Source organism: Corapipo altera, unplaced genomic scaffold (assembly GCF_003945725.1).
Source record: "Corapipo altera isolate COAL_440 unplaced genomic scaffold, ASM394572v1 58, whole genome shotgun sequence".
NCBI classification, from domain to species: Eukaryota; Metazoa; Chordata; class Aves; order Passeriformes; family Pipridae; genus Corapipo; species Corapipo altera.
Window position 1 is genome coordinate 2,330,833 of NW_020884898.1, and position 26,635 is coordinate 2,357,467.

At 40.6% G+C, this 26,635-nt stretch overlaps 1 protein-coding gene across 12 annotated transcripts; it reads right to left on the minus strand.

Moving 5' to 3' along the window:
• Positions 1–833: 833 nt before the first annotated feature.
• On the minus strand, positions 834–22,091 carry CD47 (CD47 molecule). Of its 12 annotated transcripts, none has more exons than XR_003528530.1 (12): positions 21,998–22,091; positions 18,496–18,846; positions 17,143–17,187; positions 14,855–14,944; positions 12,916–13,017; positions 12,437–12,529; positions 11,823–11,918; positions 9,938–10,030; positions 8,210–8,241; positions 5,907–6,036; positions 5,228–5,255; positions 834–3,207 (listed from the first exon to the last, which is right to left on the minus strand). XR_003528530.1 is itself a non-coding variant. In XM_027648653.1 (12 exons), the coding sequence occupies exons 1-11, from the start codon at positions 22,041–22,043 to the stop codon at positions 5,230–5,232; spliced, it is 999 nt and encodes a 332-aa protein (XP_027504454.1). In that variant the 5' UTR covers positions 22,044–22,091; the 3' UTR covers positions 834–3,207; positions 5,228–5,229. The 12 variants fall into 12 exon arrangements, 10 of the variants coding, with proteins under 10 accessions (XP_027504454.1, XP_027504462.1, XP_027504453.1 ...); XM_027648653.1 differs by having other exon boundaries at positions 5,907–5,931; XR_003528531.1 differs by lacking the exon at positions 5,228–5,255.
• Between the last annotated feature and the right edge of the window lie 4,544 nt (positions 22,092–26,635).

Consider the following 26,635-nt stretch of genomic DNA (forward strand, 5'->3'; position numbering starts at 1 on the left):
ACATACACTTAGATTAGCACCGTTTTTCTCACCTCAGAATTCAAGCACGCAGTTTTCCCGAGCTTTAGAACCAGGGCCACTCTGAGCTTACAGTCCACTTTGCAGTTAGGTCCCCGCACAGCAAAACTGTAAAACTTAAATTTCATCGCTCAAACTGTGGTTCACGGTTCCTTTAGAGAGGAAAGTGTGTCTAAGGAAGTCACAAAACATTTCTGAAGGGATCTTTTAAGTTCAACAGCCACGGTTCAAATCACCTTGAACAAGCAGGGAATTGCTAATAAGTTCAACTGTTCCCATCAGCTCAGCTCCACCGAAGAGGAGATGCGAGTGGAAATGCTACCGGTCAGCTCTTGTGGCCTTCTGTCTTTTCTCCACTGTCAAACATCAAATGTAACTTCAGAAAATCCAGAATTTATGCAGTAGTGCTTTAGCAGTAACACAAGAAATCCTCTTCTCACGGAAACACCACTCCAGCGCTACAAAGACTGACTAGAAATACGCGGTGCTCTGCTGCGCTTTTCAAGTTACACCAGGAGCTTGTTAGTCCTCAGCTCATATTTCCTCCCACAGCATACTCCAGTGACAACATCTGATGGGTGATGTCAGTCAGCGCCATTGAAGTTATTACAGGGCAATCTACACACTTGCTTCTCCAACCAGATGACCTTCTGAAGGAGAAACCCAGCCAAAACCATCTGCAGCAGCCTCTGTAACACTGAGAACATTCCTGTATATCCACTAAGTCATACAGGGAGAAGAGCAGCTATGACTGTGAATTTATGGAAGCAGCTACAGAAGTGCAATGTGCTAGCAACAAGAAAATCTCCCGCAAAAACAACTTAAAATTACTTTATTTTTTAAGTATATTAGCACGATATTTACAAAATCATTTCTTGTTTAATAAATAAAAACATTTTCTTGGGTAAAGACTATAGATCTATAGATAATTCAAATGTCTGTATGTTTATATATACACACATGTACACACACAAATGAAAGCACACAGTTATGAACAACTTTGGTCTTAAATTACTGGTGGAAAAGGGCTGGATGCATCAATGACTTTTTAAACTCTTGCTTTTAAGTTTGTACCTACAAGAAATCCAGCCCTTGACACAACAGGACAGTGGGTTTCTCCCATTTCTGGGGCAACTGATTCTGCAGCTCCTACATGGACACTGAGCTCCTCAGGTTTTGAGCTCAGCCTGATCCCATGGTGACACAAACGGGTTCTGCTGCAGTTTGCTTTACAGAAGTTAACATAAAGCTATTGTACATAACAGTTTTTATAAGGCAGAATACCTCAACAGAATTCCAGTTGATTTGGTTTTTTAATTCCTCAGCTGCTAGACTTTCAACTTGCCAGAGGGAATCACTAGTTATAAATAGGGAGCACTGCACAGTACTAATCAGATAAATTCTTACACTGAATTGTTAACGGAGAATCATCTCCCATCTTTAGCTAGAGATCACTGACATTATGGAAAAACCTGCATCGAAAGATTCATAGGTAAGAGCTCAAATCTTACATGAACACTCCCACTGACAAAGTATGACAGTGAGTGTAAGCCATACATGCTTCTTCCATGTTTTATCACATGAATGATTCTCTTCTCTGTGCCCAGTTCCACTGATCCTTGTGAGGGCTGGACCATAGGTTGCTTTAAATGGTTCAATCCTGCAGCCTTAGCAAGAGGGTTGTTTACAACAGCACCTCTTGTAAAATCAGCTATCTCAATTTTGTTTTGTTGAATTCCTGATGCCAAGAGCATCAAGACTTGGAGCTCAACATGCAGAGACCCAAATCTCTGCAACATGCACCCACAATATGGATATGGAACCTTACTTTGTAACATTCAACTCTGAGAAGTGCCAAATTACTCAGAATCTTTAAAAACGTGGATTTTATTACGTTACTGCTTGGCAACAGCTTTCCAAACGAAGTTTTAAATTGTTAGGAGAAAACCATGTGTATCTTTGAAATACAATACCTTAGTACAAACAGCAGACAGTGTCAAGATTTCTACAAAGTATACATAAAGTCCAAGAGAAACCAAGTATATTGGAACAACTCTCATAACAGCTGTAAAATGTGGTAAAATCCCATGGAATGTGCAAGTCCTAGAAAACTGATTTTTAACTGTACCACATATATATATACAGAAACTGAGCTTCCTCATTTCTCATCAGCTCCTCCTACTTACTTTGTATTTTATGTATTTGTGATATAATGGTAGCAACATAAACTTCGGTGAAAAATTATATAGCTCCTTTTTTCCATTCAAGAAAACAAGAGTTTAAAACTCTGCCAAAAATACACTAAATAGGACGACTCCTATTTTTATGAAGCATCCACGACTTTTACAAATTCACTGAGTTAAGAAAACCTGAAATTGCTTCCAGTACCAAACACTGCACAACATGAACACACACACAAGAACCACATTCAGCATGAAAATTACTAACTGCTGTGCTCCGTAATTCCAGTGCTGAATTAGGCTCCAACAGCTGAGCAGTTTCTCATCCAGGAATACAGAGGAGGCACGGAGAGCTCCCTCACTGGACAAAAATACCGGCCACCACAGCATACATGGCTACTGTCCAGAGAGAGGAATGATGTTTTGTGGAATTAGAACTCTGTTAATGACTTCAGGAGAACTGGGAGTAAACTTTGTACTTATGCAACTTTGTGTAAAAGTTTTTACTTTTTCTTATACAAGTTTTGCTGAATGTCAGAAAAGATGTATTTTTACAATCTCTACTTCCTGCTTGTATCACACACATAGACCATACTTTGCCCATGCACACAAATAAAGAAAACAATAGTCTAAATGGTATTGCAACCTCTGGGCTGAGCAGGCCCATTATCAAAGCAGTGACTAATGATAGTTTTTGAAAATAATACCACTAAGGATTACTGCAGGGAGACCCTGTAGTGGGCAAACAGTGCTTTCTATATTCTCACCCTCAACCATCCCATATATACCATAACAAAAGAAAATAAAGATCACATGTGGGCAAACACACATGTTCCTTGCTACAGCTGCTGTGACTGTAAAATTACGTCATTTATATCAAAAGCACTTTTGCCACACATGCAAAACAACCAGTTTCCTGAATTTCTTCTCGTTGAGTAGTGCATCTTCAAGGCCACGGTGTATCAACAACGGTGTACATTTTGTTCACGCATCACATAACTCTGCAGTTCTGGGAATTTAAAAGAAAAGACAAAAGGTTGTTTGGGAAGAAAAGCAACCCAAGTTACAGCTTAAAAAAAAAAAGAAATAAATCACTTCTTCTTTCATTTCAAACTTTGAAAGCACGTTTAGCGGTCAAATAATGGAAAAGGGTGTTAGTAACAGCAAGTGATGTTTCAGGCTCTCCACTACAGAAAAGTGGACACTGCCTTGGAGACCTCTCTCACTTATGAACTGGAATAAGTTGAAGTGGCTCCCAGACTCAGCTGTCTGACTCACCCTGTCTTTACTCCTAATGCCAGTTTACTTTCACATGCTATTTTGTAAGCTAGTGTGCTTCAAGCATCTGACTCAAGCCCCCTTTGGTGTGTGTGTGAACTTTCAGGGGAAGGGTACAAAGCAGGTAGAGTTCCAAAGGTTACTGCCTCCAGCTTGTGAGTCAGAGCACTTGCCTTCCATCTGTAAAACCTTCTGTTAATTTTTAGGAGCCCTCTTTCTAGGCAGAAAAAGCAGACAGATTTCTAGCCTTACCCTGAAAGGAAAAATGAAATGGGTAAGTGGCAATTTGCGGGCTTTGGAAGCTCTACCTCAGCACTAGAAGAGGAGGTGGGTTTTCATTAAGCTTAAAGGAGACCCAAGAAGAAACAGTCAACTTATTTAAAATTGAATCTCCAAGCCAAACTCTACCTTGTCTTTCAGCAGTATGTGGTAACTGCAGTGGACCCATCCTTACCTCCCTTCTGGTCTCTTTTGAATGCAATAATCTGACAAATATCTATTTGTTTCCTGATCTCAAACCACTCTGTGAAGAACAAGCAGTAGCCACTTCTGGAGTAAGATCTACCTTCCATTCCTCCTAATTCAGATTCTACTAACTGGTATGCATTTAGGAGACACCAATGCAGTTGTCTTTGGTACTGTAGAAGTGCTTGTATTCCTGCTGGTTTAGAAAATAATTATATTGGATACTTGGATGAACCATGTAGTAGTTGCAAGTAACATAAACAGTATAGTAACATAAAGTTATATGTTACATATAGTAACATAAACAGCACATAGTATTTGTAAGGAAGTCTTGTTTTAAAACCAACTCACACACCTTTTTCCAATTAGGGCTAACTAGGATCTCACTTACTCTCACATTGTAAATTCACGCCTCCTAGAAGTGGCATGATATAAAACTATTTCAAGTGAACCAACAGATTTGAGTAGCCTTAGTCTTTATCCTGAGTAGCAAGGGGTTGTCATTTAATGCAGGAGTACCAGGCTAAGGGTCTAGTGATACCTCATCACAAGCTTGTTCAGTTTCCAGGAAGAAACATAAATACCAATAGCACCAACAAGTGCTCCTTTATCCTATTCCCATGAAAAGGAAGTACAGTTTCTGAATAGAAAGTGATCAACCAAACCATTTTGATTTTCAAATGTTAGCATCTAACCTAAAATTGAAGCTCTTCAATGAGAGCAATCTGAAAAAATAATAAATTCAGTGAAATTTGATTGGAATACAAGCAATCTAATGAAACCAAGAGAAATAAAGTAGCACCTAAAGAGGGGGAGAGGGACAGAAAGTTACTTTTAAACCACTTTCTTGTGAATTTCCATGGGCGATCACAAATTAAAAGCATAGTGAAAGCTCAGTTATATAAAAAAATCCAGCAATAAAACTCCAAAAAACTCATATAGAACAACCCACCACCAAGGAAACAGTCCATGCATCTTGAATACTACTGTGTGAGCATAAAGGAAGCAGAAAGGTATTTTACTTTCTGCATTTGATCAGAAACAGCCTATTGAATAGTTCTCTCACTGACTCATTCTCTTCACTGTTTAGGAGCACACATTCCTCCCCTGTGTGTGATATAGAATACAAATTCCCCTTCTTTTCAATTAAATATAATTTGAATTAAGAACAGCACCTGCCCCGAAACTGCCCTCCAAGTTTCATCATATTAGCACTGGGTAACTGTAAATATCCTCAAATACACGTTCAATTAAATATATATATCTTGAGATATATTTGGACTTACCATCATTCTAACATCACTCCTTTTGCATCTTTAAAAGCCAAGCAAATGGATTAGTAACAGTTCAGCAAGAAATGCTTAATAATTAACATTCAGATTAATTCTAAAATTCAGGTTAGAACTTGCTACTACTCAGCATGCCAATTAGTGATTATAATAGCAAAGAAAAAAAAAAAGACAAATAGAATTTTAGAGTCATCCCCTTCTCACTGTAAATTTCCCTCACCTTAAGTGCTAGCAGAGTTTCCCCAAACCATGCCAGAGTTTCCCCAACCCAAAGAAATATGGGAAAAATAGAGTGGCAAGGATAGATTTTACTATAATTGGAAGTATTTCACCTAAACAAATGGTTTTGAGGAATTAATATCAAGACCTGTCCTTTTTCTCTTAAAAGCTGGACATTTTGCAAAGCAGAGAGGGTGGATAAAATATCCTAAAATATTAGATTTGTCCTACAACAGTCAAACAATGCCACTGGCTAGCAAGGAAAGTAGCATAAAGCAGGGAGCCTGGATCTGCCATAACTTCCTTGAGAGATCAAACTCTTGTGACTCACAGAGCCACATACATTGACATATTGATCTGCCATTTCAGTGCTCTTCTACTGGGAACTACAATTATTGTTCAACCTTTTTCCAACATTAATCCCTTAATTAGAAGATAAGCCTTGAATATCACCTACCATTTAGTGGTTCTTCTACAGCTTTCTGCAAAACATTTAAAAATATATATATGTATAAAAAGCCTTCATGTTTATTTTTGGCTCGCCACAGTTAAATTACTCTAATTGACATATACAGTAAGTAGTGATTCTAAAAAAACGAAGAAAGCTTAACGTTAATCAAATTGCTGACTAGAGTTCTGAAAAAAATTTAGATCAATTTGCATTCTCCAGGTTGTTTTCCCCCCACTGTGAATGTTGGCTCAGATGAAATACCCCTAGGTGGCAGCAGAAGGCATGCAGATACTACTTTTAAGCTCCAGCATCTGACTGATTATTTGTGCCATTTGATCAATGGTTAGTAACAAAGCAGCAGGACTAAAAAGAAAAAAAAATTAGTAGCCAAGCAATCAAGTGGAATCTCCTCAAAAATAAATACACGACAGTTGTGCATTTAGTCTGGAAGACAATCATTAGAAACAACACACGCAATTACAGAAGTGCTAAAAAAAAATATCAGTACTTGGTTAAGATGGCAGATTTCAAAACACACAGTTTTTCCCACCTCTGACTCAAGAAAATCTCAATCATTTTGTAAGTTTGCTCCAGTGTCAAAATGAAGCCCTTCACCAATATTAAATTTTCCATAGTCTTTAGATGACACAGAATCAAAGTATATTTTCAGAATTCCTTCACACCTATTTACTGCCTCAAAGCACAGTAATATTGGCTGAACAGCCCAGGGTGGAAACAAGCAACATATTAACACACTTCAGTTTCCACTAAGTCTTTCCGTGAGGCCTGTACTTCACGGACACAAATTATGTCACCCGAATTCCTTTGTATCTAATCCTGCACTAACAGCAGCTACAAAAAACATATTTTTAATGGCTTAGAGTTCCAAGAGACCTCTAAGATTTCAAAATTTCTTTCACTTTCATTCCTGTCTCCAATTCAGAGAGTAACACGATGTTCACTACTACCTTACTGTCACTTTTTGTTTATTTCTCAAATCCTTGCTGCAATGTAAAACCACCTTGTAAGGAGAACAGCTCACAAAGAGGACAGAGTCCTCATCAAAGGATGCTATTTTGCATGCTGGTTTCTATTTCAAAGTTTATTTACAACCAAAATTAAGTTAAGGAAAAAAATCTCCTCTTGCTCTGTTTATTTCCATTCTACAAGTAAACATAAGGATGTTAGATACAGACAAGACTGCATGTTGAATGAAGGATATCTTTAATTAAATTTCTCAGCTCATTTTTATAACATAATTACCTTTCTGAACTTCTTTTTCTTCTTTTTTTTTTAATCTCTGTGCATTTATATTCCTTCCATAAGTGAGACCAATCCTCTGAAATACTACTCCTTAAAATGACAATGGATGAGAAAAAGTAAAGGAAATAAAAAATTAAAAATCTCTTGTCCTAACTGCAGTCAGTTCTCGTTTCCCATTTTTGGAAACCATCTTTCTCTAACAGCTGGGTCTCAGGCTGTAGACTGGAGACCTGGAAAGGTGCCTCAAATAATGGCTGCCACCAAAGAGATGTTCCTGTGCTACAAGGAAATTTTACTGGTATTTTACAGTTGTGTCTCTTTACTTCCTTGTGCAAAAATGCCAGAAATCAGGCAGTTCACATTCATGAGTCACTTGAAAGCACTGCCCAAGTTTATGAAAATTACTGTTTTGGAAATTATTACTCTAGAATTCAAACCAGCCATCTGAAAAACCTTCTTTAAAAATCCAAGGTGTTTTTTGATTTGTTCTGTGTTACCTAAAGACAGAACTCTGTTTTCAAAAGGTCTCTTCAAATTAAGGGGCGTCATAGGGAAACCAGAAAAAAGGTCAAGGCTATACCATCCACATAGCCAGGAATTAAAAGAGAATATCACAGTTTTGATGTACAAGACAACAGAAAAAAACTCCTAAGTCTTTCTTACAAGCCACCTGGATGTTTTGCACTCACCTTAATGAAAAAGCTTTTCAAGAAGGTGAGCAGGAGGTCTTTATAAATATAGATGAAAGAGTGCATTGTAAAAGAATGCCCTTGACATCCACCACCTTTTAGTGACAGCAATGGAAACTCCATTTGGGCACAACAGTCAGAGTAGCCACCAGGTAAGGGTGGCAATTACAGTACTACAGACACACTCGATAAGGACAATGAAGACCAACTCACTCAACATTAGACATCTGTTACACAGCCAGAACTTTTGCTTGCTACCAACCTGGTCTGAATTCGAACTAGTGAAGAAAGGTTCAGTATCTCACTACAATCCCCTGAGCCATCTAGTCACCCCAAATTTATTAATTTTAAGCTTACCCCTGGACGAGGATGATCTTTCATTCTGGAACCTAAAATAATTACAAAAAAGTGACCAGGCAGATGAATAAATGTCACGATCAACCAAATAAAAACAAAGAATCATAGACTTGTTAAGGTTGGAAAAGACCTCCAAGAACATCAAGCCCCACCATTCACCTAAACACTGCTACCTTCACCACTAAACCATGTCCCCAAGTGCCACAACTAGGCAGTTTTTGAACACTTCCATTAACAGTGATTTCACCATGCCCCTGGGCAGCCTGTTCCAATGCTTGACCACCCCTTCAGAGAAGAAATTTTTCCTAATATTCAATCTAAACCTGTGCTGCTGCAACTTGAAGCCATTTCCTCTCATCCTGTTACTTGTTATCTGGGAAACAGTATTATCTACTGATAAATCTTGCAACAGAGTAGCAACATACAAAATTGAAGCTTCCCCTATCCAAAATGACTTAAATTGATGACCTGCAAATTCTTAAAGCCTCTAAGCACTCCTCTGTTTACGAACTGAATAATCTTATCACACACAGTCTGCAAATTGTCTCACTCATGCACTCAGCTCTAAAAATGAATTACACTACACACTATTCACTGTGCTTATTTTGGTGTGCTAGTCTAGCCCCAGTCACATTTGACTTCTTCAGCCAGCATAATCAAACCACAAATACAACATTTATGCAGACCTATAACAGCACACAGTACTTAAGTCATATAGAAGTAGACCAAAGTCAATTAAAAAAAAATACTTTTATTGTTGTTATTAAAAGGCTTGCTTCAGCTCTGTCACATTTGTGACTCATCTTCATCTATCTTGGATATCAAATATTAGGCATGCTGCCTTAATTTCTTCTTTACTGGAAATCTTCCCTGTCTCAGTGTCCATTATTTCTGGCCATGCCCACATATGGTGTGCACGCACTAAACCTGGAAGCCTGCAGGGTTCAGTGCAGACTGGGGAAGGAAGCAATGTATCCTCAACTGCAGAGTTCTGTGTCCAAGCTAACAAGCTGCTTGAAGAGCCTTCATGCACAGCTTGACACAAATAATGTCCCTCTGCTTTCCCACCCAAGCTGTGGAGTCCACATAATGTTATGCTGTGTTGTGCCAGCATTCCAACCACACAGCATTGCTGTGGTTGTTGCTTATTTAGCAGATCTTTAAATCTCTCATCTTTTTGAGATCTGATGAACAGACCAGGCCAGTTTCTGAAACAAAGCCTTGCTATTCTTTTCTCTTGGTTTTTAAAATTAAGCGTAAGTAAACCCACCATTCACTAAAAATGAAAGGTGTGCATTGAAATTGGTCTTACTTTAACCCACCAATAACCAGTGCAAACCAGTAGGCAGATTTTGCTTCTTTAAAACCATATTTTGATAAGCTCATCATCACCATCCCAAACCCACTCCATGATATCCTTGATATCCTTTTGCTGTCTACATTCTAAGCTTCAGCAACCCAACTGTGTAAATGCAGAACATAAACAGCAACCCTCCTACAACTGAAACAATCTTACTTAAGAAACCTGGCTGTGTTATCTCAAAACAGTTTATGATCAACTGCAGATTTCTTTACTCAAGATTCCCTACAGGCTCTATGAAACAGAGCCAACACATACAGACAACTCTTCAGTCATTTTTAAAACTATGTAATTATGAAATCACACCTTATGCTCAAATAAAAAACATCTATTTAAAAAAAAAAAGCAGAATATTAGGTGCTACTTACCCATAATAAACACGTAAACCAGACTGAGCAAACTTGCAGTAGCCATAATAGCTAAGCCAGCAATCAGAACAGACGCATGTAATGGAGGACAGGCTGTTTAAAACACAATAAAAGCAACTGTATCATCTGACACAAGTAAAAGCACAAACTTTTATTTTCAGATATAACTCATTATTAAAATAAGTAAGCCTGATAAAACCAGATGTGATTAATTTCTCTTTCAAAGCTATCCAGGAACTACTACTGCATCTTTTTTTTTTGGTATACATTCTTTGGTGAAACAGAGGCATTTACTGATTTATTCTACTTAAGTGTACTATTCTATTAGTTTAGGTGTTCTACTGACATTCACTGCAATTGACAACATTCTTTCTAACTGTACTTTAATTTTAAACTTTACATCTTCAATGCCAATTGTTTTGAACTGTAATCACATCAGATTACAGAATACAATACTGCTATTGAAAAAAACAGGATTAAAAAAGGGAAGAAAGGTGCAGAATCTGTGGGTAGTTCTGAGGCAAATCAACCACAGATAACAGAAATGCTCCATGTTTACAGGGATACCAGAACAGGGAGAGGCTATTAAAACCTAATCATACTTCACTACTAAAACTCCTTGATCTCTCTGATCCTCCTTTCCAGGGACTTAAAAGTCATTGCAACTATCTGCAAGCTCAAGCCAGGATGAGCAATTTCTACTGATGCCCCTTAAGGGTCATTGAGCTAAACTTCCAGAGAGACAGGTAACATCAACCATGTATGACCTGGGAAGAGACCACCCTGAAAAAACAGAGAGGCTTTTCATTGAGAGAGTAATAAAAACATCCTCCATTTTGTGTTACTCTAGAGCATTAATGCTTTACCAGAAATCTCCTATCAGTTTATTTTACTATTACATCTTAAAACACTTATTAGGTGCCCCTTAAAAATACCTCTGTAAATACTAAACAGTAAGCATAAAACTCAAATCATAACCTCACTGAAAGGTCTATCATTCCACTCAGATTACACAAACCTTTAAAAAGCATTTCAAGGAAAAACAGGTCTTAAATCCCCAACCAAATAAATTACTAAAATGAAGAATGTCTCTAAGAAACAATAAATCAGGAGCATAAAGCACCTACAAGGAACATGAGTATGTGTATATTCTACTACTAAATATACTGCCAAGGATGCCTAGTCCTAAATTCACCCTTTTCTCTGCTGTAGGGTTCTCTGGTGGGTGCAGGGGAAGGCAGGGAGGGGGCAAAGGGAGGGTCAGAGGTACGAATAAGGGATATCACTGTGTGTGGTGTTTAGTTAGTCCCTTTACCACAGTGACTGTTTTTCAATGGTGAAACAGAATGCCAACCAGAACCAGACTTAAAATAATCCAAGAACACTTCCAAGTTTTAGTGTCTCTACATTTACCTTCTTAATGTGTTTCAATGGTATTCACTGAAATATTCATGGACTCAGTTGAATACAAGCAGAGATTAACAAAGAATTTCTGATTTACTCACTGAACATGAGAAAATTATTATGACTCTAGTTTCTAAATACCCTAAACCTCAGTAAGAATAACAATAACAGTCACCTAAAATCAACACTGACTTTTAAGGCCCTAACGTGCAAAATTAAAACAATTAGATTTCATTTTTCATAAAGCAACTGCTTCTAGAATGCAGTCATGAAACTGATATATGTAATACTGCCTTTGGGCTATTCTTCTTTCACCAGATAAAAGAGCATTAACACAGTAGTCCTAAACTACATTTACAAAAGTTACTTGCTAACATTCCATGTAGGGTAGCCATTTTCACATTTTTTTAGGGTTAGAAATAAAGAACATGAGCTGTAAACAAAATTAAAGAACCACTTCAATAGAAAACAAATTGCTTACCTGGGACACACAGTGCAAAACCAACCACTGCAATTATATAACCAAGAATTTTCAAACCTATCAGAGCCAGTGTTGTATGAGGTAGACTGTCAAAAACTGGGAAAAAAAAAAAAAGACAAACAAAACTATAGTTTTTCAAGTTTAACTACAGAGACACAAAAGGTAGATAATTCACATAAAGTTAGAAAGCAGATTCTCTTAAATTCTAAGCTCAGCCAGTCAATGTCATAACAAAACTCAAAAGTCACTGTAAGGCAGGGCTCTTGTAGGTATACACACACCTAAAAATTATGTACATATAAATAAAACGATAAATAAACCACAAGTAAAAAAAAAATTAAACACACATTCTGAGAGCTAGTTATTCAACTCAATTCCTAAACCCAGGAAGGAAGAGCAGAAATCACTCAAATGTGCTACCCTAAATCTCATTCTTCAAGTAGACAACTCAGCCAAACAAACAGGCTGAACATTTTATTTTGAGATAAGAGAAATGTCAGGAATGCAGGATGCTATTGTAGCACCTATTTGTAAAACTGAAAATATTCTGTAGGTTATGGGGGGGAGAGCTCAATTTTTTCCATCCATATGTTAAGGAATAAATAAACACTCACCAATTCCAAACATGAAGTACTGTAGTGGTACCAAAATCACAGCAGGGACTACAATTAGGCCAAGACCAGCTTGATTCAGTGCAGTGTAGCCATCTACAAAAATTTATATGGAAATTAGTAAAACAGATGTCATTAATTGGAATAAAGCACAAAGCAAGAAACATAAATCATTAGCATCATCAAGCTTCCAGGGTTCAGAAAAAATCCCACTGAACCATGAGAAGTCACTCTAGTCCCTAATATTCACCCAAGGCAGTAGGATAGAAAACATAAATAAATTCAGAGACTGTATCTTCCTATGATCACTTCAGGGCCTTACAACCCCAACATTGTTTCTGTTGTAGTATGTATAATTTTTTTTTAATTTAAAATAAGTAGATGGCAATTAATAGGTCGTGCTAACTTCCATCCTACAGCATGGAATAGATCCTTTAGTGCTGTTTTTCCCTTAAATTAAGAAAGCAATTTTCATCACTTACCTTGGACGAAAAGAGCAGTGCCTACACCAGCTACAACTGCTAAGATGACAACTGCTACTATAATGCACACTTTCTTCTGAGATTCAATATCATATTTTAATGCTTAAAGACAAAAAAAAGGGAGACAGAGAGGAAAACAATCAGAACTGTTCCTAAGCAAAGAAACTCAAACTCCTAAAAATTAAAACTATGTACATTCCCAAGATTTTATCTGCTTTCATTCCTGGATATGGTTAATACAGCTTACTCAGAAAAATGAAACCTGGCAGTGGTGTTCTGGTCAAATTCTTAAATTTCTCCTTCCATACAATTCAGGTGATATGTTAAAGTAACCTGTGCCATGTCCCAAAGTTAACTGAGGTAGGTGCACTACTGACGTTTAGATGTTACAGTGAATTTGTTACTCAGGTGGAATGTCAGATAGGAATTCACAAATTCCAGGTTTCATTCTCTTCCTCATGACTCTGTATGAGCTCAGACATATCACCTCTGTCCCCAAAGGAACTTAAATCCTAAAAGCCAATCCTGTAAACAAAACCCCCAAAAAAACCCACCTCAAACAAATCAACACAACCCCCACAACCCACAAACCCCATATATTCCCAAGTGTTACACAGAAAAATCATGCCCAATTTAACAAGCTATTTAAAGGTATACAGTAGCATTGATGGATTCACAGGTTTCCCAAAAGGGTACAAATTAAAGGAAAAAAACCCCTCCTAAACAAACCAAAAAATGCCAACAATTAAGTTAGAGGTAGCAAAACTCTTTTCCCCACAGAGGTCAAAGACCTTTCAATAAATTGCCCAGGTGCAGAAACATCCAAGCACACTCAAATTACTCCTATAAAACGACAGCACTTCTCCATGAAACTATTGCTTTCCTAAAAATGTTGAAGTTCTGCTCTGAACACAAGGTAATGACAATTCCTGAACATACCAGAGACTCCTAAGCCATAAACAAAAATTAATCCAACACTATGGAAAAAAAATAATTTTTAAAAAACTGTATTAGTTTTCAACCTCTGACCATGGATGAATCTTTGAAGAGTCACATAGCACTTCCAGAAGTTCATGAAAATAAAGGAAATGACATATAGATGGTTGGATACATATCTGATTATTACAAATCACTCTGAGTGCGATTTTTTTCCATTTCTCATGGACTTGACTCTTAGCAGAACTGAGGTGGTTTTTTTTTAATTTTTAGAAGTCTACAAATTGAGAAAGCCTGAAAAACCTCAAAGATTGATGTAACAAACTGCACCACAGGGATCCATCTGAAAGGCCAGAACAAAGCACACTCTACATTGCACAGCAGTTGGACACCACTGCATAAAGAGCACCCAAGGATGTCTGACACTGGTGAATGATTGTATTGCCTCTAAAAACATTTAACAAAATCACAGATGTTGGTGTTAAATCATAACTCAGTCAGTGCTAAGAGACTAATGAACAATTTTACATTAAGAAGACAGAACCACCCTTCTCTAACATTGATTTTATGACCATAAAATGAAACATTTTTGTTTCTAATTTTACAATAAAATCACGGTGTACCAACTGTGAAGAAGAGTTTCCTTGTTGTAACGAACGACAGTACCCATTACCAATTACACCCCACAAAAATTACATACCTGCAAAAGAGCACATCGTTTTGCAAATGATACAGTCCTGGCAGCAAAAACAGCCTCAGATGCAGATGAGTTCTAAACACAGACCCCAGAAAGTAACCCCTATTTGCCTCCAAGGAAATGAGCAGCGTGGCCCAGACCACTTAGGGGTAAACACACACCACCTCCCTGAGTATTATCTGCATTGATTCTACCCCCATTTTTCAGATGTGAGCACCATCTTTCATTTTGCACAGATGCCTGTATACATGCAAGGGATTTCAGGACAAATCAATAACTGCAAAGAATTGAAGAGCTGACACTTACCAATAACAGTGAGCTGAGCCGCACACAAAATAATAACTATGCACAGCAATGATATGATGATAGCCCTTTCCACTAGGAGGAACCATGATCCTAGAGAACAAACAAAGAAAAACAGTAGGAAGAGAACAAAAACTGAGGTTATTAGCTTTGCATTTATTGTTCCTTTCAGGTTATGCCCTAGATTGCTCAGTATTATATGTAAGTTAGCATTAAGAGTTATAATAGGCTAAGAAAGCTATGACCTCTATCTGTGTTCTCCCTGATCTTGTGTGTGACAACCTACTTTTTCAGTATTTCCAGTTACCTTAACATTTTCCAAACTGGAGGTCTTACCCTCCACTGATATGTTGGTGTTAATTTCTGGTACTACAAGATAGTGAGCTTGTAGAACTACAAACAGCACTGCAGATCAGAAAAACAGTGTACTTAGGCTAAGCAGAGAAGATATGAGAAATCTGATTTGATACTTCCTCAGCTATTCTATTCTATTTTCAACTGCTGTAACTCCAGAAGAAATCCAGGTGTGTGGTAAAGAGTACAGGAGCTCACCTAAGTGAGAGTGAAACACTGCTTTGTTAATTTTAGGTCTTCCCAACATCATCCATTTAGTCTTTTTTCCCCCCTGCATTTTGGATGCCTTAGGCTGTTCAGTCAGTCGTGCTGTAAGACCCTGTAAGCCACCTTCCAACATAAAATTCTGAAAATATCTCCACTGAACTAGAAAATGTAGTTAATTCTTGCATCTCTGCTCATATCTTCATTTAGACTCACTCAGTGAATCCCAAGTCTCCATTTCTTACATTACACTTGCCACCATTCCTCTGCCTGCACATTGGCTTCCAAAGAAATTTCTAATTTTCATTAAGATGCATATTCATTGCACTTTCTCTCCATATACAAAAGCTGTATCTGTAGCTCCAGAAGCGTGGACTTAAGTAGCAATACTTTATAACTTTCAATGCCAAGTGAGTATCCTGAGGACAGGATTTTAGTTCTTAAATTCCCCTCCTTCCCCTCCCTCCCCATCTCCCTCAAGAGTTGCAGAAGATGATACTGGTGGATGCAACAGAAATACAAGACAAATGCAAAATAGACTGAAGGCAAAGAAACAGGAAGAATATCTGCCAACTTCCTAAACACCAAAACAAAGTTAATTTATTGAATAGTTTAAAAGAAGGCTTTCAGCTTCATTTGCGTTTTCAAAAAAGCAACTAATATTGAACAGTAGCTTCATGCACTGTTGCCATTCTCTAGATAAGCCAAATCCCAGAAATAACGTTTGATGCAACTGAAAATAATTAATTAAAAAGAGGATCTGCAAGCAGAGACTTAGAACCAACTTCACTTCCTCTGTAGCATTTCCAGATGACACTATCTGGTATTATAAACAGAAAAAGAGCAGCCACAAAGCCTGGTATCTGCTAGGACTTCAGCCAGCAACACACGACCACGTATAGTCCAGTCTTAGACTATAAAAGAACCTACTGTACAGAAATGCTTGCAATATTGGGCATACATGCAACATGTAAATAAGAGGAACAGCTGAGCACATTTTCCTGGTAAGACATTTCCCTTACTCTGGTGTTTCACAGGAACAAACTAAACTCCTGGCAATAAGTAATATTTTGAGAGCCAATATAAGCAAGTCAGTTCCAAAGTCATGAGAGAGACTTCCAGACTGAGGCAATAGAAGAGTAAAGAGAAGAGGGAAAAGAGAAAGAAAACAGGGGAGGAAGAGAAGGAAGAAAAGAAGAGAAGAGAAAAAGGAGGGAGAAAAGAGAAAATAAGAGTGGAAAAGTGGAAACTTGACAGTCGCTGTCCTGATCAGGAAAGAGTGTGCACAAAGACAATGGCACTTGCACAGAAATCTTGCTCACTCTGCTACCTAATTCCTCGGTGAATCCAGGAATCCTCTAGAGTGAGATGGAGAATGGTTGGCTCTTGGAAGGCTATCTTTGTAAAAGCATCAACTGGAACGTGCTTGTAGTGACAGCATGAATTCATTGCTCAGAAATGACAGAGTGAAGACTGGTACAGGATTTCCATAATTCACTAACCCTTTTCAAGACTCAGTTGCTACACTTCCTTCTATTACCTTATTGTCTCAAGAGTTTCTCTAGAACACTGAGGAGGAACAAGCAAGAGAAAGTTGTACAGAAGAATGGCAAGAGAGAGCAAGCAACTGTGTTACCTTCGGCTAAACTCTTAAACATAAGATTAAGTTTTATGTTTTCTAGCATATACTCTCAAACCTAATGTGACCTTGAAACTATGAATTATTCACAAACCACCTTCTTCCTTTGGTGTTGCATTTTCATCGCCGCAACTGACAACTAGAAAATGAAATCAGAAAAGTTACATCAGTTTCCAGCTTTGTTGTCTTTGTACCAATTTCAAAAATTGTAAACACAGTAAAAATAAAATTCACAAACGGAACTCGATTCTACTACATTCTCAAGCCTTGTTTCCTCTTCTAGAGTTCAACAATGAATGGCAAAACCAGCAAAAAAAAGGTCGCATAAGAGAAGGAAGGGAACTGTGTAGACCTCTTCCTGTTTTTGCAGTGTTCTAAGAAACAAATGATTCTGTAGCATCTTCACTTTCAGTGGTTGTGCCCCTCTCAATCCATTTCAGGATCACAATCACTTTGCAGTGTATATGGCTAACTGAATAACTAGACCCAACTGAGAATTACACAAATGTCCACAGCAGGACATCTGTCTGAGCTTCCTAAAGATTTAACTTGAAATGCAAAAAGTTCATAACAAAAACATCCCAGGATAATTCTAGAGCGCATGGGTAAGGCAGCATGTCCTACACAGATGCAGCAACATGTGGTGCTTCTGAGAAGCTCTCCAGAAGCAAGAAGCAAAAGAAGTATAAAGTGTACACACAGAAAAGTGCTCTGTCACTTCTGCAGAGCATTGGACAGACCACACATGTACAGCAGAACCCATTATTCAACAACTGAGGTACTGGAGCAAATGGGCAATGGATGAGAAAGTCTTTGACTGAATTTCATTAATTTTAACATCACTTTAAACATCATCTTCTGAAGATGACATTTAATCCTAGAAAATCATAACACATTATCAACTAGTAGTTGCATTTTCAACCTCGCTGGAAAACTGCGTAACTTCTGATCAAGTTTGAGAGCTTTTACACAGAATTTTTATTAGTTCTACCTGTAATTTTCCAGCAAAGATAAAAGATTGCAAGAAGCAATTCTTCAAAGAAAAGATCTCTGCAGACACTGTAATGAACGTACACATTTCAGTATTGTGAAGATATTAGGAATTTGTTTCAGTACGTAATGCAATAACATGAGGCGTTGAGTATATCAAAAACTGTATAATCTAAGAAAATGTGGGAAAGCATAGATTTTCCTGTAGCAGACAAATCATCCTCAGACATTATTACAGAATGAAAAAATGCATTCCGATCTTTCCCACAGAAGCACTCCCCTGTAACTTAAACCAAAATAACTCTTATTAGCTTTCAAGTTAGAAGGTCTGGATGCTACATTTTTTGTATTTTCAATTCAAAGGAATACATTGACATGGTCATTATTTTTCTCCTTCCCTCAACATTTCGCTTGTTTTCCATCCCAACAGGTTCTAAAAGAATAGTAGGCAACTCACCTGAGCTCTGCCTAAGTTCCATTTTTGTTTCTCCTTCTGTGTTTGATTCTGTTACTTCACAACTGTAGTTTCCAACAGTTGCTTGTCTAGTGGTAAGCACCAGAGAGGCCACACCCTTGGCTAAATCCGCCCGAGAGAACAGTTTTGCTGACGAAAAGTCTCCATCTCTATAAAATTCGTTTCTTCCTCCATGAAAAGAAAAAATTACCTTTCCTTCTTTTTTCCATGTAACAAACATGACAGTTTCATTGTTCTTCCTTAGATTAGTCACATAACAAGGTAAAACGACAGTTTCATTACAGTCGTTTTTTTCAACCACGTCTGTTCCAGTGAGTATCAACTTTGCAGAACCTATAAAGAAAAATGAGAATGGACACATTCAGAATTATTTCTTAATACACATGAGAACAAATTAAAAATTATTACAACATGTGACTTGGGAAAACAAAACAAACTCTCCCATGAAACCACAAAAAGAGAACCATGCTTTAAAGGAGTAACAACAGAAGGCAAAAAGGGCATTATTATAATTCTCTGCACAGACTTAGCCATTCTCACCTCCATTTAATGTATAGATATCATAACCTATCATAAATTTAAAATAAAAGCAGTAAAATTTTGTGTTGCCACTTACTTGGACACTTCCCCTGAAATGCCATATGCAGATATACTGCATGAAGGCCTGGTTTCTGCAAAGCATACACACAGTATTAACCACAAGTTGTGTCATTGATGTTCAAATTTCTGCTCCTGAGCATGCAGGTTAAAAAAGTCTACTTTTATACTTCTGAGAGAAGGCAAGCAGGGCAGCTTAGTCAAGAAGGGTTTGTTCATTTGTTCCTTCTTATCTCTGAAGGTGGAGCCAAATTCCCACAGCTTTAGAGCATTTCTTGCAAATTCTCTCTCTTTTCCTTTCCAATGGAGAAGGTGCACTCACAATACCATATACTGAGATAATTACTTACTTCAATTATAGTGTAATTATATAATTATTATTATTCGAGTGTATACACAGCAGAATTTAAAATGGAGAATTTGTAACAATGAAAGGCTTTCAATGTTTTATTTTCTATATTTTTCCTTCTTTGGGGGAAATCATAACATAGTTAAATAGCTTTCTTAAGAATAATTGCTCCCCAAAGTTCCACAGACATTAGTAATCCAAAATGATTTACTACATCCATCTGATAAAACCAAATATGGGAAAAGGTATGTAAAACAAGACCATGACCCCTAATACTGTAAGCACAGACTTACACACTGGAGAATCTCCATGGACCTCAGAGAACTACTGCTACTCACATGTATAAAACCAGCTCAGATTAATCATATGTATTTGATGATTAAACTTCATTAGGGGAAGGGGAGAAAGGAGAAAAAATAAAATCAATAAAAGTTGTGTCACTATTTGCTGTAGCTCTTTTTGTCAAAGCAAGAGTCTGAGATCAAATTTAAAAAGCACTCATCTTTGAAATACTGCTTTACTATTCTCACACAGGTCGCTGGATTACTACTGAATATCAAAAGCTTATAATAAACTGGCTCCGTTTGCATTATGCATGATAGTGCCTTACAAGGAAGAAGGAAGGAAGAATTATTCTCTGGCTTACTCACTGTGTTGCATTTTTAAACTGTACCTCAAATAATGAAAGTAACAAAAGCAGAACAAAGGGAAACTATACTCAAACCTCAATCTGTGCCCTAAAAAACCCACGTGTACACAATTAAATGCTTAAACAGTTCTTCGTGAAGTAAATTTCACATGTGTTTCCCACTACCTCAAGATAAAAGTTTGGGGGTTTTTTCCTCCTTTAGAGCCAATACATTTATATTTCATAGGAAGAATTTGTTCACCACTGGCTTCATTTCACCGAGAAAGCTGATTTTTCACTAAAGGAAGGGACTATACTTCCAAATACTTACCAAAGCAAATAAAAACCCAACCATCCTGAAGGAAATAAAACCGAATTGATTAAAATCTTCTCCCTAGTATTAGAGCAGAGCGGCAGCGAACTGTAAATTCCCGATTCCACCGGTCTGCTGGCGTGCAGTCCATGAGAGCTGGCCTGTTTTGCCTGCAGCCAGTGCAGAAGTGCCGGTGTGAGCTGCTCCCCAGCCGAAGGCTGCGGGAATGAGGCACAGGCTCCAGCAGGGAACAGACCCGTCTGTGCGGGTTCTGCCCTCTGCGAACGCGGCTGCTTTCGCACAAGAGTCTGTGCGGCTGCTCTTGCACTAAAGGGAACCTCACTGCTTGCTGCAGATGGTGCTTCCACTACCAGCTTCCAACAGTCTTCTTGTGGTAAGAAGAAGCCAACAGAACCCTCTGGCATTAGTTCCCAAATCCCGCAGGCAGCGGACTACTGGGCGGGCTTTTCTCCTGGAGTATCAGTTTAGAGGCATCACGTTAAGGCGACAGTTTCAGAGCCTTACACTAAGCAGTTTGGGGGCTTCTGAAAAATATGCAATCGTGAAGCTGACACAGAAGGGCTGTTTCAGATGATATATGCCCTGCCAATTCGGAAATGCTGCACAGGGTTGACAAAACTGGCTCAGTCTGGTCACTTGATGGGCGCTTGCAGTTCTCACCGACTACAAACCGTGCTGGGGGAATCACCTCTTCAACCCGACTACTGCTAACTCAGGAACCCAGACGTACATACGAGCTTTAAACACAGATACGAACTTTAAACATGCAGATTTAGATGTGCTGCTTACCGACAGAAGAAAAAGCCCCTAGCACCTGCAGCTCGATCAAAGTGTCGCTACTCTTTTAACCCTCCGTCCCCCCACCGAATTTCTTCTCAAGGCAGAGAAGAAGTTAAGATGGTGCGGTGTCACAACTGCATATCGACGGCACGCGAACTTTTTCTAAGATGAAGAAACGCCGTCAACCATTGACCCTGCGCAGCCGGCGGCCAGCTGGATTGTTTCAGGAAAGCACACTGAGCCGAGCTGCCCTCACGCACAAGAAGGCGAGGAGCAGAGCTCTGCGCACGGTGTCCCTCCTCTCCCCCGCAACTTCTGCGGGAAGCAGCGCACGCCCGGCCCGGGGAGGGTGCGGGAAGCGCTAAGGCGGGGGGCTGGATGGCAGCGTGTGCGTCCCCGCTCCGTCCCAAAGCACGGCGAGCTCCCGCTGCGCTCCCGCAGTCCCGCACGCTCCTGCTGCCACCAGGGACAGTGGGAGCTCCTGGCAGGGGCCACGCGAGTCCCCGCGCCGGGGGGATGGAGCGGCGGCGGGACCGGGACGGGCGGGGGCCGCTCGGGAATAGCCCTCCCACCACCGCCACCCACCCTGGCCCTTCCCGCGGGACAGGGGGGCGGCTCAGCCTTTGCCTCGCACCCCCAGGGCCCCGCCAGGGACACCGCCGCGGACACCGCCGGGGCGCCTGCGCCGGGACCCGCTGGAGCCGGGGGCGCACGGGAGGCGACTCGGGGCGGCTGCCGCGGCCGCAGCCAGAGGGGCCGGGGAGAGAAGGAAGGAGGGCGTGCGGCGGTGTCTCACCTGCGCGCAGGGCGCCGAGCAGCACGGAGGCGACCAGCAGCCACATGGCGGGGCGGCGGCGGGAGCGCGGCCGGGCCGGACCGGCGGACTCGGAGCGGCGCCGCAGCGGGCGGGGGAGGAGGGGGCGCGCTCCCCACTGATTGGCTGCGGCCGCTGGCGCGGGGGCGTGCGGGGCGGGGCAGCCGCACGGACAGCTCCGCTTTCGTCGTCCCACTCCTCCTCCTCCTACTGGCGGCGGAGCTGCTGCAGCCCGCGCGAACGGCTGCAATAAAGCTCGTTTTTTTGGTTTTGGTTGGCTTTTTTTATTTCTTTTTTTTAAGCAAATATCAGGACGCGTATCCCACACCCGCGCGAGCTCCGGGGCCCGGCGTTCCGGCTCGCGTTTCCCCGCGCGCCCGGGGGGACAGGGTTGGGGTAAAATGGCTGCTCTGTGGCGGCCGGGGCTGCCAGGGGAAGGTGCAGCGTCAAGTAGCGGGGAAAGCGTTGACAGGGCGACTCCCGGGCCCCCTCTCTAAGCGACTCCCTGATCGCTTCACTGATTTCGAACCCTTTATTTTGTGAAGGATAAAACACCCGGGGGGGGGCCTTAAAGCCCCCCCGTCCTCGCCTGCCGGGCTGTGGCCCCGCGGGGCAGGGGCGGGAGGGAGCGGAGGGAGCGCTGTCGTTTCCCGGGTCCCTTCTCGGCAGTCAGCTGACGCTGCGCGCATGAATAATCCCGGCGAGGACATCGGAGGGATTCCTCCTTGTCGCTAAAAGCCTGTGGAAAACCAGCCCTTGCCAGGAGCACGTTTGCTTCTGGCTGTAGTGATACTCTCTACGTAAAGACAGCACAAAAAACACTGACGAATCTGTAAGTAATCTGTTGTCAATTAAAAGTGAGGATAAATGCTCCATTTCCCTATTTCTACGTCTGCTGTAATACACATATTTTACTATTTCAGTAATGGACTTTTTTCTCCAGGAGTAGCCTTCTTTAGGACCTTTCTTTTTAATGTCTCAAAATTTTGGCTCCATGAGTACTTGCACTCTAAATGTATACTTTGTTCTTAGGTGAAGAACATATGTGTTGGTGAAGCTTTGAAAAAGGACTGATAAGTATATATCTATCTATAGACAGACATGATGTTTTTACAAGTCTCAAAGTTCAACAGAGGACGAAAACCAGGGCAGAACCAAAATTCTGTGAGGAACTGAATTTCCATACTTTTTATGTCTCATATGGGATTATTACATTTATGGGGGTTTTTAGCGGCAAGATTAATATTAGCTTGGCTGGTTCTTCCCCCCCCTGCTTCCTGAGACTCCATTCTTCTAGATTCTTCCCTGTAAGTGATTAATGGATGCCTTGACTGCTGTGTTTGTTTCCTCCAGATATTCATAAAGCGCTCAGACATCCTCAGGCATTCAAGTTTAGTAAAAAGCCTTGAGCAGTGGGAGCCATCTGACTCCAGAAATGATGGAGGGGGCTGGCACGAAGCTGCTGATCCTGCTCCTGCCAGACTGACTCAGATGATGTTCTCTGGAGGCCAGAAGAAACGAGCTGGAGCAGAGGGTAGCAGGGAAGACATGTCTGCGTCAGCAGCAGCTCATGCATCTCTGCCCAGACTGAGCACTGGTGTGCTGATAGGCACAGGCATTGGGGTCCCCTTTGTAGGGAGCTGCACAGCGTTTTCTTTAAGCAAACTGGGGATGCTCTCCTCCCGCTGCAAAGAGCAGAAGGCTACAGCTGCAGCACGCATTTGTCCCTGTTGCTAAGGCAACAGTAGCACACCCACGCTGGCCTAAAAGCAAAACAGCGCGCATGGGAAATTTCATCCGGCCAGGAGTCTCACGTGGGAGAGCATCGCTCTCTCAGGTGCTGCCTTCTGCACTACTGAACCAGGTTTCAACAAATCCCTGAAAGATAACTCTCTGTGCATGCAGTTTCCCTGGTTTTGTTGGGAGTAGCCATGCCATCCAGAGAGGTGTCCATCTGGAAATACTTTGTCTTGTAATGCTCTGCCTTCTGCTGCTGAGGAAGGTCTGTAACACCTCTGCTTGCTGGTAGTTTCAGACAGCAGGATTGTGCAGCACAAAGTAGTTCAGGTGCCCACTGAGACAAAGGTCGAGCAGCTCTGCTTTCCTTTCTGTACCAGGAACACAAAGCAAACCCTGCTGAAATAGAAGAGCTGTATGCTTTTAACCATTTTCTAACATCACTGTGACCATTTCCCTCTTGTTTTGCCCAGCAATGTCTCTCTTCACCCAGTGCATACATGCTGTAGAAGCTCATACAGAAACATATCTCAGAAGCTGTGAAAAGCACAAGTCTGACATATGGATTAAGTCCAAGTGCTCCAAAAGTGAGAGGTCATATATTTTGAAAACTGTTCCTGAGTCAGTCTCTTATTTATGACTTCCAAGGCACAGTTTTGGTCTTTAAATTAGGTAACTATTTTATTACCATTACTAGGCACCACTACCATTTTATACTGGTTTACTGCTCTTTGGAGTGCCATTGATCACTCTCTGGGGTCAGCAAGTGAAGCTGTGACAGGCATGAATCACATACACAAGCCAATGTACAGGAGGCAGCGACTGCTGTGGCTGGCAGGAAACTGCTGAAGAGTGACATAAAAGCCTGAGTGCCTAAAGCAAAGGGTGTCTGTAGCTGTGATTTGTCAAACCAACTGTGAGGGCTGTCTCCCTTGGCAAGAAATGCAGTGGCCAGACCTCTGTCTGTGTTCCTGGACTCAAGAAATGCAGCAGCCATACCTCCGTCTGTGTTCCTGGACTCAAGAAATGCAGTGGCCATACCTCCGTCTGTGTTACTGGACTCAAGAAATGCAGTGGCCATACCTCCGTCTGTGTTACTGGACTCACTCGAGACATTCGTATGATAAAACTCACAGGAACCACTCACACCCAGAAGTCACAGGGCAGCAACTTCATGGGTAGTAAATACCTTGCTCTCCCTCAAGCACCAGGAAGCATTCACAAAGGAGCCTTTTATCCCTTTCGCTTTTGATCTGGAAACCTAGTCATGCCAAGGTTAAATGAACTGACTAAGGTTGCATAATTAGCCAGTGGCAGAGCTGAGAATAGACACCATCTCCATTTTTCCAGGCCTAAGATCTAACTCTTAGGCCCTTCCTGGGGGCATAGGCAGGCTACCAAAACTATACATCACAGCTCTATAGAATATGACATTTTTAGAACAAGCTCAACTCTGAACTTACAATAGTCCTAAACAACAAAAACAACAACACAAAACAAAAACAAAAACAAAACCACCAAAAACAAAAACAAAAAAAAGGGGGGGAGGGGAATTGAAAAATAAAGGAAAATAAAAGCAACAATATTATCTTCTTACGAGTGCTCCTGCCTGGGAAGAAAGTAAAAATGGAATTCAAGTGGCATTTATAAATATTAATGGACTTCTAAGCACTAGCACATTAAATAAGTTCCCAAGGGCCAAAGCCTGAATTAACTTTGAGTAATAGTTGCTGGAGACCTAGGCAAAAATAAAGCAATGCTGTGAAAAAGTGCTAACCTTTCACAGTTTGATGAGGCTAAAATGCAGTCATTTGTCCTCCATTTCAAAACAAAATATTTTAGGGAAACAATTCTTCTTTCATGCTTCCCCTTCCCCTTCCCCTTCTTGGTTTACAATGCATTCAAATACTCCTGTTGAGTATTTGAATGAATTTTTTTTTTTTTGCATTTCCTGTTTTCACCTGCTGCTGTAGCTGCTGTGATTCATCAGGTAACTTACTGGCCTTAGTGACTTGGTGGCAATTGAAACCCCAGCATGTGAAACGCTCTCGTTTCACGAGGGCTCCTGAACTCAGAAGATTTATGTTCAAGGTCACTGAACACCCACTGCAGGCCACTGCTGAGACAGCCAGGTAGAGCAGCTGTCTTGGGGGTTAGCTCCAGCTGTCCTCTGCTTAAATGAGACGCCTGGAGAGCTGGACCAGGTTATCGACAAGCCTAAAGAACTTATATGCTACAGTATTTAGGCGATGAAGATGGCGATCTTCTTTCACTCTCGGCATTTTGCTCCTTCCAAGAAAGTCCTGTAATGGTGAAACACTATGTGTCATTCCAGGGAATGGGTCAGTTAAGCAAAAACTGCAGTTTTCTACTTGGTTCTCAAGGGTTCCAGAAACCTCTCATTTCAGTCAAGATTTGCTCAGAGACAGGGTCAATTCTTCTAAAATATTTAAGAGGAAATGTTCCTAGCTTTAAAGCTCTTTAAGACATGACTTCCCATGCAGTGCAAGTCAGAGTTTCTTTTGATGTCAGAAAGAATTAGGCTCTACCTATCTTTAGGTATCTTTGTTCAGTCACCTAAATGTATTTACAAACCTGGCCTTAGCAGCTTTCATTAGTGTACTAGCACAGAGAACACACTGTCCCCCACATTACAAGCCTTTTTTAACAATGTACCCATTATGTTCAATTAGTTACAACACAGAGCATACGCTGGCCATGCCTTGCACTTGGCCCATCCATCCTCCCTGGGGGCACCAGCCAGCCCAGCTCAGCCGCCATCCAGGTTTTGCAGCCTGCAAGTACAGGCCCAGGGCAACACAGTGCCCCTGCCTGCATCAAAACAACTAAATCTTCTTCCTCCATCACAGCCGGCAGAAAGGA

Excerpts from the sequence above, each read along its gene's own strand:
- CD47 (XM_027648651.1), bottom strand. The coding sequence starts at position 22,043 with ATGTGGCTGCTGGTCGCCTCCGTGCTGCTCGGCGCCCTGCGCGCAG. Across the intron at positions 13,018-14,854 it reads GGCTCAGCTCACTGTTATTG|CATTAAAATATGATATTGAA; the intron begins GTAAGTGTCAGC and ends TTTGTCTTTAAG. Across the intron at positions 5,932-8,209 it reads AAGATCATCCTCGTCCAGGG|AAAGCTGTAGAAGAACCACT; the intron begins GTAAGCTTAAAA and ends AATGTTTTGCAG.